The sequence below is a fragment of the Piliocolobus tephrosceles genome, chromosome 16, assembly GCF_002776525.5.
Source record: "Piliocolobus tephrosceles isolate RC106 chromosome 16, ASM277652v3, whole genome shotgun sequence".
NCBI classification, from domain to species: Eukaryota; Metazoa; Chordata; class Mammalia; order Primates; family Cercopithecidae; genus Piliocolobus; species Piliocolobus tephrosceles.
Genome location: NC_045449.1, coordinates 7,624,742 through 7,641,913, shown reverse-complemented (window position 1 = coordinate 7,641,913; position 17,172 = coordinate 7,624,742). Strand labels below are relative to the sequence as shown.

General features: G+C 50.7%; 1 protein-coding gene across 1 annotated transcript in view; it reads right to left on the bottom strand.

The window, feature by feature from the left end:
• The window catches only part of DNAH2 (dynein axonemal heavy chain 2), a 133,364-nt gene that overhangs the window by 32,735 nt on the left and 83,457 nt on the right, over positions 1-17,172 (bottom strand). The window contains exons 44-61 of the mRNA XM_031934294.1: positions 16,946-17,037; positions 16,435-16,633; positions 16,085-16,309; positions 15,017-15,121; positions 13,025-13,213; positions 12,418-12,503; positions 12,149-12,279; positions 11,849-11,998; positions 11,351-11,518; positions 10,957-11,117; positions 10,448-10,587; positions 8,311-8,443; positions 8,079-8,218; positions 5,652-5,862; positions 5,035-5,151; positions 4,702-4,843; positions 2,737-2,906; positions 2,461-2,577 (exon numbers count right to left, since the gene is read on the bottom strand). Coding sequence (XP_031790154.1) covers positions 2,461-2,577; positions 2,737-2,906; positions 4,702-4,843; positions 5,035-5,151; positions 5,652-5,862; positions 8,079-8,218; positions 8,311-8,443; positions 10,448-10,587; positions 10,957-11,117; positions 11,351-11,518; positions 11,849-11,998; positions 12,149-12,279; positions 12,418-12,503; positions 13,025-13,213; positions 15,017-15,121; positions 16,085-16,309; positions 16,435-16,633; positions 16,946-17,037 — 2,676 coding nt within the window. The remainder of the gene's footprint in view (positions 1-2,460; positions 2,578-2,736; positions 2,907-4,701; positions 4,844-5,034; positions 5,152-5,651; positions 5,863-8,078; positions 8,219-8,310; positions 8,444-10,447; positions 10,588-10,956; positions 11,118-11,350; positions 11,519-11,848; positions 11,999-12,148; positions 12,280-12,417; positions 12,504-13,024; positions 13,214-15,016; positions 15,122-16,084; positions 16,310-16,434; positions 16,634-16,945; positions 17,038-17,172) is intronic.

Sequence of the window (17,172 nt, the reverse complement as noted above, 5' to 3'; positions counted from 1 at the left end):
CTTCTTCTTTCTTCTTCTTCTTTTCTTCTTCTTTTCTTCTTCTTTTCTTCTTCTTTTCTTCTTCTTCTTTTCTTCTTCTTCTTCTTCTTTTCTTCTTCTCTTCTTCTTCTTCTTCTTCTCTTCTTCTTCTCCTTCTTCTCCTTCTCCTTCTTCTCCTTCTCCTTCTCCTTCTCCTTCTCCTTCTTCTTCCTTCTCCTTCTCCTTCTCCTTCTTCTTCTTCTTCTTCTTCTGCATTTGGCTTGTAAATTTCACAGGCTTTGTCCATAAAAAAGGAGAAACGTTTGTTCCTTATCTGCTTTCTCTTATCATTTGGGGGTTCTCAAGTGTGGGTGTGGACCCTCCACCAGAAGACCTAACACTGGGTGTGCTATAAATGCTTGTTTAATGAATGACATTGTTGGCAGTGCACCCCAGATGTCCCATATTTCATGTATGTAAGGAACCACCCCTAATTATTTAGCCCAGGGTATGATTCATCTAGGTGAAAAACTTTTCCAAATGGATTGCCAGACCTGTGATTCTTCGCTCTTAGGAAAAGAGAGTAAAAGAGTAAAGTTTTGTGAGAAGTTGGAAGGTGGCAGTGGTAGCAGGAATGGAACCGTGGAGGAGCAGGTGCAGAGAGAAGCCCGTTCACCTGACCTGGGTGAGTTCCCCGTACCGAAGAGACCTCACGGGCAGCTTAACTTTTGATGGTAAAGATACCCACAGCAGGAAAAAACAGGGATGAGCCGTGGGCAGAGTGGCATGAAGTCAGGAAACCCGGGATCTAGCCCAGCTCTGTCGGTGACGAGCCAGTGAGCCCTTGATGTCACTAGCCTCAGGCTCCTCATCTGATCTGTGGAGGTCGAACCTGGACTTTTTTCAAAGTTGATTTTAGGTAAAACAGTTTGAAATTATATGGCCAGTTTCAATTATATAAATATTTTAAATTTCTATATAAAGATAGCACCAACAAAGTTACAGGGCAAGCGAAGATCAAAAGACTGGAAACAGTGGGTGTCTCAAAAGGGTAACAGTTAAATAAACGATGGTGTCCCTGTAGCTACCTATTGGAATATCATGCAGTGGTAAAAAGAAAGCAGAGACTCTTTATAAACTGATAAGGAACAATCTTTGACTCACAGGTAAATAAGATAGTAAGGTTCCGGCCGGGCGCGGCGGCTCAAGCCTGTAATCCCAGCACTTTGAGAGGCTGAGGCCGGCAGATTACCTGAGGTCAGGAGTTCGAGACCCGCCTGGCCAACATGGCAAAACCCCGTCTCTACTAAAAATACAAAAATCAGCCGGGCGTGGTGGCGCGCATGTGTAATCCCAGCTACTCGGGAGGCTGAGGCAGGAGAATCGCCTGAACCCAGAAGGCGGAGGTTGCAGTGAGCTGAGATTGCGCCACTGCACTCCAGCCTGGATGACGGTAATATTGGCTGCTTTCAGAGAGGAAAGCTGGTGGCTAGAGAACAGAAGGTGGGCGGGGGGAGACTTCTTATTGGATACTTCTTTGTACCTTTCACACTTCAAACCATGTAACTGTATTACCTTGGGGATAGTGTAGTATTATTAAATCAATCATGTAAAAAATCAAATGATAAACTGGAAGAATTTTGAATTCTTTTGATAATGGCACTTGCCCATTCTTCCTGGTTCAGGAGTTACTCATCCATGTTTGTTTGTTTGTTTGTTTGTTTGTTTATTTTGAGACTGTCTCACTCTGTCGCCAGGCTGGAGTGCAGTGGTGTGATCTTGGCTCACTGCAACCTCCACCTCCTGGGTTCAAGTGATTCTCGTGCCTCAGCCCCCCAAGTAGCTGGGATTGCAGGCGCCCACCACCATGACCAGCTAATTTTTGCATTTTTAGTAGAGATGGGGTTTTACCATGTTGGCCAGGCTGGTCTTGAACTCGTGACTTCAGGTGATCCACCCACCTTGGCCTCCCAAAGTGCTGGGATTACAGGCGACCAGCCTCATGCATGCATCTTGCAGGAGATCACCTGGGTTGCCCAGACTTCTCACGGTAACTAACCCACTTGGCCTCTGGGAAAGCCTGTCCCCACACGACATATGCACAGACACTCTCACATTGTTCTTGGTCCACAGAAGCGACACAGACACTCTTGACCCATCCCCCTGGCAAAGACCAATTTGCCACACAGATTTCATCAGTTAATATCTCAGGCCTCAACTCCGAAGGGTGTGTCAGAGATCACCAGCTCCCAGGCCAATCTTTGGAAGGGCTCCTGGGTCACAGTGCCTCTGAGCCTTTAAAACCCTCTGCAATCGACTTAGCTTTCTGAGCCAGAGGCAGCCCAGTCTAAACAGGGCACAGAGTGGGAAGGAGACAGGACTGGAATGGCATAGGACATGGGGAAGGGGGGTAGAATTAGATGGGAAAAAACAAATGCTTAATGAAGCAATTCAGAACTCAGGGAGAGGGACCTCCGTGGATAAGACAGGCGATCGGCTCACCTCCCGCAGCTTCTCCTGGGCCTCAGCAAGCGCGGCTTGCTTCTCCCGAAGCTGAGCCAAGGCAGCGTTCATCCGGATCCGCTTGGGCTCCACCACCCGATACAGCCGCCCGTACAGCTTCAGGGAGACAGTCAGGCTGTGGGGGTCGCCCACCAACCCACCAACCCACCAACCCCCTCACCTCCAGGCATCCCCTCCTTCCACCTGGGTCTGTGCATCCACCCATCTCCCAGGCTTGCCCTCCTTACCACCCCACCCCAGCCCAGATGCCCTTACCTCCATGGCCCGCACCCACATGCAGAGGGACTTCGCAGCCAGGGAGACGCGGCCAATGATATCAGGCTGGAAGTCAGGCTGGGCGCAGTAGGCCCCGATCTTCTTCAGAACCTTATCTGAGATATTGTCTTTATCAAAGTTGATCAGTGACTTGATGAAGTTCTGTTCCCCTGTGGGATGAAGATTAGGGGCCTTAGCCAGAGGCCTAATGCCATCCTCCTTGTCCAACAGTTTCACCTCCACTAGTCATGCTTAGCCACATTTTTCCTGGGCTCAGTTCCTAAGGCCAAACTATCTGACCTGGCCCCTAGTTCCTCCCTCTGACTTGACTCTGTCTCTAGGCACCTCTCAGCCCCCAAGGTCCTCGACAATCTTCCCAGCTCCTCTCTTACCACTTACCTTGAACACTCAGCCAAGCCACCCTACACTTCACTTTTTTTTCTCTCTGCTTTGCACTTTCTTCTAGGGCAGGGATCACCAAACCGAGACTGGCAGGCTGTATTCCACTACGGGAACCCAGAGCAGAGTAAACCACAAGAATGGAACACAGAGTCCTGGTTCCCATTTTCTGATTCTTGTTCCCCTCTGGGGGTCTGAGGGCATTCCTGCCCTTGGATGCAGCAATACATTCTTCTATCTTTTTTTTTTTTTTTTTTTTTTTTTGAGATGGAGTCTCGCTCTGTCGCCTAGGCTGGAGTGCAGGGGCATGATTTCGGCTCACTGCAAGCTCCGCCTCCCTGGTTGACACCATTCTCCTGCCTCAGCCTTCCGAGTGGCTGGGACTACAGGGGCCCGCCACCACGCCTGGCTAATTTTTTTGTATTTTTAGTAGAGACGGGGTTTCACCGTGTTAGCCAGGATGGGCTCCATCTCCTGACCTCGGGATCCGCCCGCCTCAGACTCCCAAAGTGCTGGGATTGCAGGCCTGAGTCACTGCGCCCGGCCCATTCTTCTATCTTTAGGACAATTTTTTTTAATATACAGATGCTCCCGATAAGCCCATCATACATTGAAAATATGGTAAATCAAAAATGAATTTAATGCATCTAACCTACTGAACATCATAATTTATCCAAGCCTAACTTAGACGTGCTTGGAGTGCTTACATTAAGCCTACAGTTGGGCAAACTCATCTAACACAAAGTCCATTTTATAACAAAGTGTTGAGTATCTCATGTAATGCATTGAATACTGTACTGAAAGTGAAAAACAGAATGATTGTATGGGTACCATTGTAAAGACGAAAAATCTTAAGTCAAACCATTGTAAGCTGAATGTCAGTATTAAGATGAGCTGTTTTCTGTTACTTACAACCAAATAATCTTTTTCAAAATTTCATATTTAATAATTAAATTCTAAAAGTGATCAGAAATGTAGTTTTTTCTTTTTTTTTTTTTTTTTTAGTTGAAAAGAAACAGGTAACTTTGTAAAAAGTCAGAAAATACCAGTAACAACTAAATAATCTTTTTTTTTTTTTTTTTTGGAGACAGGGTCTGGCTCTGTCACCCGGGCTAGAGTACAATGGCGCAATCACGGCTCACTGCAGCTTCTGCCTTGCACATTTAAACGATCCTCCTGCCTCAGCCTCCCAAGCAGCTGGGACTACAGGCATGCACCATCATGCCCGGCTAATTTTTGTATTTTCTTGTAGAGATGGGTTTTCGTCATGTTGCCCAGGCTGGTCTCAAACTCCTGGGCTCAATTGATCTGCCCACCTTAACCTCTCAAAGTTTGGGATTACAGGCGTGAGCCACCACACCCAACCGGCAACCAAAGAACCTTAACTGACATTCATGCGGTCTCCCTTCTACTAGACTCTATGCTCTCCCTTCTGCTAGGCCCTATGCTCTTGAGGGTCAGAGCAGTGCCTCATCCAACCCCGTCTTTCTGAGTGTCTGCTGCTCAGCCGACAATCAACAAACACTGGGCGAGCAGAAGTCATTTATTTCATGGTCTCTGGCTTACCTAGCTGCCTCTTGGCCTCTGCCCACGTGGGCTCGTTGCCTCGAAGAATCATAACTGCCTGCATCACTATCTCCACTTGGGCTGGGGGCCGTCCATAAGACTTGATCTCTCCTATATCCTTCTTGTTCAGAGACTCCAGGGCCTGGGGGAAAAAGGGATAAAGTGAGGGAGCAACTCAGCAGGTAAGACAGGACCTTATGGAGACAGCACTTAGCTGAGGTGCCACCTCTTCTTCCCATTTCCCCAGAGTCTTTGAGGACAAAGAAGGCTGGCCCATTCCCTTCCCCGGGGCCTCGCGCTCCTGGCTCCCATCCCTGCACCCGCTCCTGGTACCCGCATGGCCTCTTCCAGGGCAGGCAGGGCCTCTTCTAGATCTTTCTGGGCATTGTCAGCCAGTGCCTGACACTTGATTTCCTCAACTGCAATCTTTTCACTGTTGGCTGTTACGGCCTAGGGATGAAAAAAGGACAAGGGTTTTTTGTCTTTGCCTTGGGCAAAAGTGGGAGTGACGGTGTTGGTGGAAAAGATGAAAGAGAAAGCTAAATAATTTTTTTTTTTTTTTGAGATGGAGTCTCGCTCTTTCGCTCAGGCTGCAGCGCAGTGGTGCAATTTCGGCTCACTGCAACCTCCTCCCCCAGGGTTTAAGCGATTCTCCTCCCTCAGCCTCCAGAGTAGCTGGGATTACAGGCGCCCTCCACCACGCCCAGCTAATCCTTGTATTTTTAGTACAGATGGGGTTTCACTATGTTGGCCAAGTTGGTCTCGAACTCCTGACCTCAGGTGATCCACAGCCTGGGATCCCAGCCTCGGCCTCCCAAAGTGCTGGGATTACAGGCGTGAGCCACTGCGCCCAGTTACTAAAGAAAATTTAAGAAGGGGAACATGGGTTCCCTGATGCAGTAGCCAGCACTGGTGGAAGTGAGGCACGGGGTGTGGGCGTGGCCCTCGACCTTCTGCTGCTCGTCCGCCTCCCGCTTCTGCTGCACAATGATGACCAGGTACTCCTCACACTGCTTCTGGAACTCGGCCACCTTCTTCTTGGCATCTTCCAGCTCTAACGACATCACTTGTACCTTTTGCCTAGTTTCATCGATCTTGAACAAGCCTGTCCGCAGCTTATTGGCTTGGTCCTGCAGCTCCTGCCGTTTTTCTCCCAGCAACCTGCGGGGGAGAATAGGACAGGGTGTGGAGAGGCGGGGCTTCTGGAAAGCAGGGTGTCCTGTAAGACCCACCTTCCCCATGTGTCTCAAGTCCGCCTTCCTTTCTGTTGCCACCAACACTACCACCACCATCCTGGTCGGGATTCTATCATTTCCTGCCTGGGTCATCACCAACAGCTTCCTGAGGGCTCTTCTTGATTTCAGGCTCTCATTCCTCCGGTTTATTCTACACACCACTACCGGAATCAGCTTGTTAAATAGTCTCCATCACACCACCTCCCCTACATGAGAATCTTCCTCTGTTCCCACTGTGGAACAGGCAGGTGGGCTGGCCCAGGGCAGGCAGCTGTCCCTCAGCTCCAGCCTGTTTTTTTCCCTGTGGGAACGAATGTGGGCCCAGTATTGCAACAATTTCCCTCTCTCTCTCTTTCTTTTTTTGTAGAGATGGTGTCTTGTTATGTTGCACAGGCTGGTCTCAAACTCCTGACGTCAAGTGATCCTCCTACCTCGGCCTCCCAGTGTGCTGGGATTACAGGCATGAGCCACTGCTTCTTTTCTTTTCTTTGAGAGGGAGTCTCACTCTGTTGCCCAGGCTGGAGTGCAGTGATGTAATCTCAGCTCACTGCAGCCTCCACCTCCCGGGTTCAAATGATTCTCCCGCCTCAGCTTCCTGAGTAGCTGGGATTACAGGCACCCGCCATCATGCCTGGCTAATTTTTGTATTTTTGTAGAGACCGGGTTTCACCATGTTGGCCAGGCTGTTCTCGAACTCCTGACCTCAAGTGATCTGCCCACCACAGCCTCCCAAAGTGCTGGGATTATAGGCGTGAGCCCCCACGCCCAGCCTTATTTGCATCTTTTAAAATATCCTTTGCAGTAAGTCAGCAATAGTAGGTGAAGTGTTTCCTGAGTTCTGTGAGCCACTGTAGCAAATTAACTGAACCTGATGAGGGGTTGGTGGGAACCCTCGAATTATAACCGGCCAGGCAGAAACACAGGTAAAACACCGGGCTTTCGGTTAGCATCTGAAGCGGAGGGTGTCTTGTGGGACTGCGCCCTCCACCTGTGTGATCTGACTCTAACTCCAGGTAGATTGTTTCAGAATTGAATTATGTTACAGGACACCCAGTCGGTGTCCCCTGGAGAACTGCTTGGGCGGGGAAAATCCCCACCACATCTGGTGTCCGAAGTGAAGTACAGCCAGCCTTCCGTATCCACATCCGTGGATGCAGCCAACAGAGGATCAAAAATATTTGAAAAAAGTCCAGGCACGGTGGCTCATGCCTGTAATCCCAGCACTTTGGGAGGCCGAGGCTGCTGGATCACCTGAGGTCAGGAGTTCAGGAACAGCCAGGCCAACATGGTGAAACCCTGTCTCTACTAAACAAACAAACAAAAAAATTAGCTGGGCATGGTGGCATGTGCCTGTAATCCCAGTTACTAGGGAGGCTGAGGCAGGAGAATCACTTGAACCCCGGAAGCAGAGGTTGCAGTGAGCCAAGACTGCACCACTGCACTCCAGCCTGGGCAACAGAGCAGACTCCTTCTAAAAAAAAAAAAAAAAAAAACCCAAAAAAAAGTTGCATCTGCACTGAACATGTACAGACTTTTCCCTCTTTTCATTATTCCCTAAACAATACAGTATAACAACTATTTACATAGCATCTACATTGTATTAGGTATTGTAAGTAATCTAGAGAGGATTCAAAGTATATGGGAGGAACCTGCATAAGTTACATGCAAATACTCCATTCTATGTCAGGGACTGGAGCATCTGTGGATTTTGGTATCTGTGGGAGGTCCTGGAACCAGTCCCCCACGGATGCTGAGGGCCTGTACTGTGTTGAGTGAAAGAGTAGGGAAAACGCTTTGTTTTTTCTATCTCATACAGGTAGAAAGTCTAGAAGACATTAAAGGCAGACAGGAAAGGACTGGGTATATTATGGCAATGTTCCAGTTATATTATGGTCAGAAAAAGACAGAGAAACTTCATGCCAGAAAATAAGGGCCAAGAGGGTGTGGAGAGGGGCGAGGGGAACATAGCCAGAAGGCTCTGGAGACACCCCTCCCACGGGAAGCCCTGGCTCCCTCTTCCCAACTTCCTAGGCAGAACTGCGGCCTTTGCGTCTCTGCCCTTGCACATCAACTCATTTCACCCATTGCCCTCAGAAGACACCAGGCTCCCTGGCCCTGCACGTCCCCTGCCCTCCTTCATACTTCTTATATCCAGACACGAGTTCCAGGTAGTTGGTGGGTGTGACGTAGTTGTGTCTCCGCAGTTCCAACAGCATCTTCTGGGAATACTGAGCTACTGACCAGTGCATAGTGACAAAGATCTGGGCGACCTTCCTGTGGATCTGAGGCCAGTGACACAGGATGAAAAGGCAGATGGAAAGGGAAGTGGGAGAGAGGCCGGGGGTGCGATGAGAGGCGGGGAGGAGGGGCTCACATTCTCCTGAGTTCCCAGGTCTACTCCTATGAGATACTTCTCAGCCACCTCGAGCAGGGCCTCTTGGGGCCACTCTGGGAACCAGTTGATGGTTGTGCAGTTCACCAAGGCTGGGTACTGGCGGATCCAGTTCCTGGGAAGGGGTTTGGAGAGGCTGTAAATTCCATGCACAGACACCGCCTCCAGGTACTGGCTTCCCCACACGCATCCACTCACTTTCTAGGAACCTAAAATGCCCCATCCCCTTTCTCCTCTATCTCCTTGTCCAAATTCTGTTCCTTCAGAGCTAGTTCAGCAGAACATTTAGAAACAGGTTCTGGAGTCACAAAAACCTGGTTCTACACTTTCGAGGTGTGGATCTCCAGCAAGTATCTAAGCTCTTTGAATGCCAGTTTCCTTGTCTCTAAAATGGGAATAGTAATACATGCTGACTAGGGTGGTTGGGGCATTCAATGAGGTATCACACGTGAAAAGTTCAGCATAGCGCCCAGCTGTGTTCACAAACATTAAAAACAAAATGGTAGGCCAGGCACTGGGGCTTGTGCCTGTAATCCCAGCACTTTGGGAGGCCAAGGCGGATGGATCCCTTGAGCCCAGGAGTTCGAAACCATCCTAGGCAAATGGCAAAACCGCATCTCTACAAAAAATACAAAAATTAGCTAGCCGGGGTGACATGCGCTTTTAGTCCCAGCTACCGGAGAGGCTGAGGCAGGAGGATCACTTGAGCCTGGGAGATGGAGGCTGCAGTGAGCCGAGATGGCACCACTGTACTCCAGCCTGGGTGACGGAGCAAGACTTGGTCTCAAAAACATTTTTTTTTTGTTAAGGTAATCCAAATTGCTTCCCTGCACAAGTTCTCCGCCCTCTTCCTAGTTTCTGATGCCCTTAAAAATCTAGTCATATCAAGAAAATGTGGTATAGACATACAAGATAATATTATTCAGCCTTAAAAAAAAGAAGGAAATCCTGACACATGCTACAACATGGATGAACCTTGAGGACACTACGCTAAGTGAAATAAGCAAGTCACAGAAAGACAAAGGCTAGCTGGGCGCGGTGCCTCACGCCTATAATCCCAGCACTTTGGGAGGCGGAGGTGGGTGGATTACTTGAGGTCAGGAGTTTGAGACTAGCCGAACCAACATGGTGAAACCCCGTCTCTACTAAAAATACAAAAATTAGCCGGACATGGTGGCAAGCACCTATAATCCTAGCTACTGGGAGGCTAAGGCACGAGGATCACTTGAACCTGGGAGGTGGAGGCTGCAGTGAGCCAAGATCACAGCACTGCACTCCAGCCTGGGCAACAGAGTGAGACTTCGTCTCAAACCAAAAAAGAAAGAAAGACAAATGCTGCATCGTTCCACCTATGTGAGGCATCTGGAGTCAGACTCATAGAGACAGCGGCTGGGGAGGGAATGGGGAGCAGCGGTTTCCTGGGTATGGATTGTGGCCTCGGGAGCATGAGAAAGCTCTGCAGCTGTTACACAACAGTGTGAGTGTACTTCACACGGCTGAACACTGCACTCAAACTGTTAAGATGACACATTTTGGTGTGTGTGTGTGTGTGTTTTGAACAGAGTTTCGTTCCGTCCCCCAGGCTGCAGTGTAGTGGCGAGATCTCGGCTTACTGCAACCTCTGCTTCCTGGGTTCAAGCGATTCTCCTGCCTCAGCCTCCTGAGTAGCTGGGACCACAGGTGCCCCCACCACCACGCCCAGCTAATTGTATTTTTAGTAGAGACGGGGTTTCACCATGTTAGCTGGGATGGTCTCGATCTCCTGACCTCGTGATCCTCCTGCCTCGGCCTCCCAAAGTGTTGGGATTATAGGGGTGAGCCACTGTGCCCGACCTGTGTGTGTTTTTAACCACAATTAGATTTACAATGACAAAACAAAACCAAAGAGCCACCCACCAAAATAAACAAAAAATCTAGTTATACCAAGAGAGGACAGATGACTCCCATGCCCAGCAAAGGAACTTCCTGAAATCGGGCACAGCCTACGGAAAGGAGATGGGCGAGGCGGGCAGAGGAGCCTGCTGTTATTCCTGACACTAATTTCCAGAAGGCACAGGAGGCCACAGCAGGGTGAGGGAGCACACAGAAGGGTCTGGGAGAAGAATGTCACAGACGTCACCTGAAGGGATCCCCCACGGGGCTGAGGCAAAGCACGATGTGCAGGTTGTTCCGCACGCGTTCAATGAGGTAGGTGAAGAGGCTGTCCGATGTCTCAGGCACCTGCTCCGCCCGGGCCTGGTCTATGATGTGCGACTGGATCTGGACAGAAGCCACCCAGGGTCAGAGGGCTGGCGTCTCCATGGCAGAATCAGCGGGGGCAGCAGGTCAGGCGGGGCTAACAAAGTGTTTCCCAGGCTGGACTCGAACTCCTGGCCTCAAACCATCCTCCCACCTCAGCATCCCCACCCTCGAGTAGCTGGGACTACAGGCTCGAGCCACTGTGCCTGGCTCTGAAGCATGGGTTTTAAAGCAGCTCTTCCCAGGGTCCCTGGAGGGGACCTTCCACCTTACAGGGCTGAGGTGGGCAGTGGGGGTGCTCCAGGGGCACATTCTGGGAGCTGTGGTCCTTCTGGGGTCAGCTAGGCCGGCGGAAGAAGCGCCTGGTCGAGGGTGTGGAAGGAATCCTACCTCTTCAAATTCATCAGGCTTGTAGAGATTGGGCACCTCGCCTGAGCTGAGGATGTTGTTGATGTCCTCTAGGAAGGACTCATCAGCTATTTGGGTGTCCACAAAAAGGAAGGACGTGGTCTTGAGCTCCACCCCAGCCTGGCGATACAGACGCTTGATATCTGGCCGGGGGAGGGACGGAGGACAAACTCACTGCAGATTCCCCGTCCTGGGCTTGATTCCTTTTCTGAGATTTAGGAACCCTCCCCGCCCCGCAGCATACACGCAGCACCATCCTACACTCAACACAGGCCGGGCACGTCTGCCCATCTGGCTGCCATCTCTCCTCTCTTATCACTGCAGGAATGTACGCATCTGATCTTTCATTCCTACCGTTTCAGAAACCCAGACGTACCATCTCGGAACTCCTGCTTCCGATAATGTTTGGTGACCTCGATCTGGAAGGTGGTGTAGTCGCAGATGGACGAAGCCAGGCGGGCCAGACTCTGGCGTCCGCTGCCCCCGATGCCCACGAGGAGCATGTTGCCCCGAGGCTGTCCAATGACTCGCACGATCCGTGTGACTGGGGGTGGGGTGGGTGTGAGGGTAATGAGTTGGCTGAGCAAACTCAGGGGACCTCCAGGCCCTAGGCTAGGGACTGGGGTCCCTGAAACTGAAGCAGAGGAACCAAGAGATATGAGAAGAAGTTGGTGCCCAAGGCCCAGGAGGCAATTCAACTTTTAACCTCCACCTTCTCTGTTAAACCCACGCTGCCACACCCAGGGCAGCTGGGGCCAGGGAGAAAGGCAGCTTCCGGAACTTGATTTGGGAGACCTGGGAAGGGACCCCTATTTCCTTAGACATACCCCATCACTGAGATGATGGGGAAGGGGTGGGACTGGCAGGCACTCACTGTGCTCAATGGCCTCTCGGAAGAGCACCAGCTGCATGGGCACCACAGAGGGTGACAGGTTATACTCATTTAGAGCCGTCTCCATGACTGTCTTCAGCACTGTCAGATCTGTGAGGTCTTCATACACCTTGGGCTCCTTCAGGAAGTCCCCTGGACCGTGGGAAGAGGGGATCAGAGTCACGAATGCCTGGTCTGCCTCCCCGCCGCAGGGCTCCACGTTTCAGACTCCATGTCCTGACTCCTTCTAGCCCCGATGTCCTAAGAGTGTCAAGCCCAAGGTCATCACAGCTCCCAGCTCACCAAAGATAGGAGGACGCTTGCTGGGACAGAGATGATGAAACGTGAGGTCAAAGAAGGAGCCGAGCTTGTCGTTTATGATGCCCATGAAGGCTTCTGTGTCTGCCGCATCAACCAGCCGGTCAGAGAAGACTCTGTGGGCAGGGACCTGGCGTGAGATCTGGGAATAAAGAGGAGAATGGCCTGGGGACGGCAGTGTCAGGCTGGGAGCAAAGCGGGGGTGGGAGCAAGGCTGCGGAAGCCTGCGTCTGGTCAGGGCACACGCGTGTCACCTGAAACATTCATGGATCCAGAGCCGTGTGATGCTGGACTTGGTATCATGGAAGTCCTTGTTGGCTCTAAGCATGCCCTGGAACACCTGGGAAGAGGACTGACTGTTGGGACCAGGGAGCAAAAAGATTCCCTCCGGAAGTTTTTTGTTTTTGTTTTTGAGACAGTCTCACTCTGTCTCCAAGGCTGAACCGCAGTGGTGCAATCTCAGCTCACTGCAACCTCTGCCTCCCAGGCTCAAGCAATTCTCCTGCCTCAGCCTCCCATGTAACTGGGACTACAGGCACACGCCACCACGCCCGGCTAATTTTTTTTTATATATATATTTTTTTAATAGAGACAGGATTTTGCCATGTTGGCCAGGCTCTGGTCTTGAACTCCTAACCTCAGGTGATCTGCCTGCATTGGCCTCCCAAAGTGCTGGAATTACAGGTGTGAGCCACCGCACTTGGCTCAGAAGTTTTAAAGGTAAAGCCAGGGAACGTGGCACTTCAGGATGGGGGTGACTTTTGGTGCGCATGCTATTGAGTGTTAAGGCTTAGTTTAAGAAGAGAATGCCTCCGCGGAGGCTGGGCCAAGCAGAAGGGGCAAGGTCAGGCTGAGAGTCACCTTGGAGATGTCTCGAAGGTTGAAGAGGTAATGGATCTTGGTGGGCGTGGGCAGGAAGCGCTGTACCACGGTGTTGTACATGTCCAGGGTGGCCTCTGTCACCACGTTCCCAATGGGCTTCACCTCTTCCTCAAAGTCCTGAAGCTTCTGATTGATCATGGTGCCAAATATGCGGATGATCTGGGACTCCTAGAAATAGACCCTGGCTCACTCTCCAGGGCTCCTGGCCTTCTAGCCAGGAAGGAAGCCAACAAAGAGCTTGGCTCATGGCAGAATTTAAGGGGGCGTCAAAAAAAATCCTAAACTCAGAAATAAGACAAATGATAAATACTATTTTAACACTGTATATATAGTGTTATATGTATTGTACATACTATATATTTATACATATTTTTATTTATTTATTCACATATATACTGCAACTTCTGCCTCATGGGTTCAAGCAATTATCTGCCTAAGCTTCCCAAGTAGCTGGGATTACAGGTGCCTGCCACCACGCCCGGCTAATTTTTTATATTTTTAGTAGAGACAGGGTTTCTCCATGGTGGTCAGGCTGATCTTGAACTCCTGACCTCAGGTGATCCACCGGCTTTGGCCTCCCAAAGTGCTGGGATTACAGGCGTGAACCACTGTGCCCAGCCTTAACACTATATATATACATTTTTTTTTTTTTTTTGAGACAGAGTCTCAGACTGTTTTCAAAGCTGGTGTCCAATGGTGAGATCATGGTTCACTGCAGCCTCGACCTCCTGGGCTCAAGCAATCCTCCCACCTCAGCCTCTCAAGTAGCTGGGACTACAGGTGTGTACCACCACACCTGACTAATTTTTATATTTTTTTGTAGAAACAGGGTTTCCCATGTTGCTTAGGCTGATATCAAACTCCTGAGCTCAAGTGATCCACCTGCCTCAGCCTCCCAAAGTACTGGGATGACAGCTGGGAGCCACCGTGCCTGGTCGACACAGTATTTAAAAACAAATGAATGCAAAATATTCACGATGAACAAACACTAACATTTAAAATAAAGACCAGATGTGGATTACTGATTTCTCCTTTCCTCTTAGGCTCCAATATGGCTCAGCACTGCACTCTACTGATTTTGTATTTATTCAAAATGGTGGTATTTTGCTCATCATAAATTATTGGCATTAATTTTAATTTTAAAAAAAAATATTGCATTACTACAGATTCACCAGTACTAGTGGCCAAGCCTCAATACCTTCCCTGTTCCCCTGGGATCCCTTGGCCTCACATACTTCTCCAGTTCTCCTTCCCACTCCACAGGATCAATAAAATGTTCCAGACAGGGAAAAAAAATGTGAGGCCAAGTGTGGTGGGAGGCTAAGGTGGGCGGATCTCTCGAGTCGAGGAGTTTGAGACCAGACTGGGCAGCATGATGAAACTCCGTCTCTACTGAAAATACAAGAATCAGCCGGGCGTGGTGGCAGGCGCCTGCAGTCCCAGCTACTCTGGAGGCTGAGGCAGGAGAATCACTTGAACCTGAGAAGTGGAGGTTGCAGTGAGCTGAGATCATGCCACTGCACTCTAGCCTGGGGTGCAACACAGTGAGACCCTGTCTCAAAAAAAAAAAAAAAAAAAAGGAAGTGTGAACATGTTATTTCTCCTGATCACAGAGTCTTTGGGTGCCCCCTTAAATTCTGCACTGAGATGAGTGACTCACTGGCCTGGCTCTAATCCTGACACTGCTGTGGGCTTTGTAGGATCTACCTTCCTTAGTCTACTCGGGCTTCACCGTGTTCTCTGCCCACCAGGACTACAAGGCTTCCTTGTCCACAGCCAGGAAGGTACGCTTCCATCCCGTAGCTCTCCTAGCTCAGGAGCCAGCACAGGCCCTACGGATCGTCCCAGCTTCCTGTGTAGCGCTCTGCTTGGGGTGCCTCGGCCCCCTGGGATCTGGCCCCTGCTTCTCTGGGACAGAGACATTTCACCTCCTACCCTCCCCTTGTCCTGCAGCCCCCATGAGGTCCTCACTGTGGGGAAGGTCATGTTGATAATGTTGAAGCGACTCTGTAGCCTTGGGGAGATGACGGTCCGTCCACCCCCAGGGGGGCCCATGGCAGCCATCAGGAACATTTCCTAGACAGCGGGAAGCAGGAGGGGAGCGGGCAAGAGAGGCAGCGACACAGGCCGGGTGAAAAGGAGTGGGAGGAAAACAGTGCGAGGAGGGACAAAGGGGAAGAGGAACCAGGACACAGCGAGTAGAGAGGAACATGGAGCAGCAGAGCAGGGGGAGGGGGAAGAGGAGGAAGGGACATGGGAAACTTGTTTTAGAACCAGGAATGCATTTGTCTGTATTTCACCCTTATAATCCACATACCCAAATGAGAAAACACAGGTAAGTAAAAAAAATTTGTGTCTTCTAGACTTTCTCTTTTTCTTCTTTTAAAATTGTACGTATCTATACACGTGGTGTGTGTGTTCTCTCTCAAACACACATGAATATATCACTAGCCGAGTTTTGGGCCCAGAATGCCAGATATACACACAAACAACCCCAGAAGCCAGGCCGCAATGGCCGCTGATTAAAGAGAAGCAGCCAGGTGCAGTGGCCTGTAATGCCAACACTTTGGGAGGCCAAGGTAGGAGGATCTCTTGAGCCCAGGAGTTCAAGACCAGCCTGGGCAACATATGGAGACCTTGTGTCCACTAAAATCATAAAATTAACCTGTCACTCCAGCCTTGGCAACAGAGCAAGACACTGTCTAAAAAAAAAAAGAAAGAAAGAAAAAGAAAGAAAGAAAGAAAAAGAGAGAGAGAAAGAGAGAGGAAGGAAGGAAGAAGGAGGGAAGGAAGGAAGGAAGGAAGGAAGGAAGGAAGGAAGGAAACAGTATGCTCAGAATCCCACAAAGGAGGCAAGACTGAGAGAGGATGCCTGGCTCATGAGTGGGGAGCCAAGAACTGCTGTCATGAAGACAGGACACTCCTGTGTGGGAAGGAATCCAGGATGTCAGGACCATAGCCTGGGGCCCCAGGGAGTGGGGACTGAGCCTATCCCAGAAGGGAGCAGAGGCCTGAAGAACAGACTGTCGGGAGGCTTACTCGAATGTGCTTGATGGTCTGCTTCGAACGGTCATACCAGAAGCCATAGTCAATCCAGAGGCGAATCAGCTCCAGAGGTGGCTGGGACCCAAACATGTCCTTAGCGGGCATATTTAGGTCATCCATAAAGGTGATCATGCTTTTGCCCCCAAATGGCACGTAGACACCCTTGGTTCGCTTCTCAACCCTGCTCTCAATGATGCTCTGCACGTTATTGGATGTGGTCTGGTGAAAAGGTACCGAATGAATGTGTGGGTCTCCTGAGAGAAATATGGGCTTAGAGAGGAGGGTCAAGCAGGCACTTGGATCCCAGGGGAGCCAGCAGCCTGGCCCCTGGGTCCCCTACACACCTGTGCGGACATGTTGACAATGAGCACCGACCAGTGGCTGGAGGGCAGGGACTGCAGAACGCTCTGGGCGATGGAGGTCTTCCCAGTCCCCACGGGACCCACTAGCAGAACGGGATTCTGGTTGGCCACCAAGGTGCTCACCAGGTAGTTGTAGCGCACGGTGTCGACGGTGGGCACCGTGATCTTATAGAAGGGGGCGCTAGGGAAGAGCAGGGACCGGCTCTCAAGGGCCACCTGCCCACTCCTTTCCAACTCCCACTTCCTTTCCCTCCACGTCACCACTGTCTTATCACCACCCTGCCCTCCTGTGGGACCTGGGGATCATGCACTCCCCTCAAAGACCCCGTCCCAAGTCCTGTAGGTCCCGCTTCCTCTCCTCAGGAGGCAGCCCTTCCCTGGGACCCGCCTTCTCCTTCCTATCGCTCATTTTTGCTTCTAGGCCCATCTCTCTTGCCACATCCCCCACCTACCGCTGCCCCATGCCCTCCTCACACCCAGGCCCAGCTCTCACTTTGGAGGGTAGCGCCAACTCTTAGGAAGCTTGTCCTCAAATGACGTCCAACTCCGCATTTTGGGGTCCACAAAATACTCATACACCGTGTCCTAAGGAGGGCATGTAGGTCAGGTGACCAAAGCCTTCCTTGAGCCTTCTCCAGCCCAGAGAACGGGCCCCAGACCACCGGGTGGAAGAAAGAGAGAGAGAGACCAAAGCAGAGCCTGAGATCGGGGATGCCAATG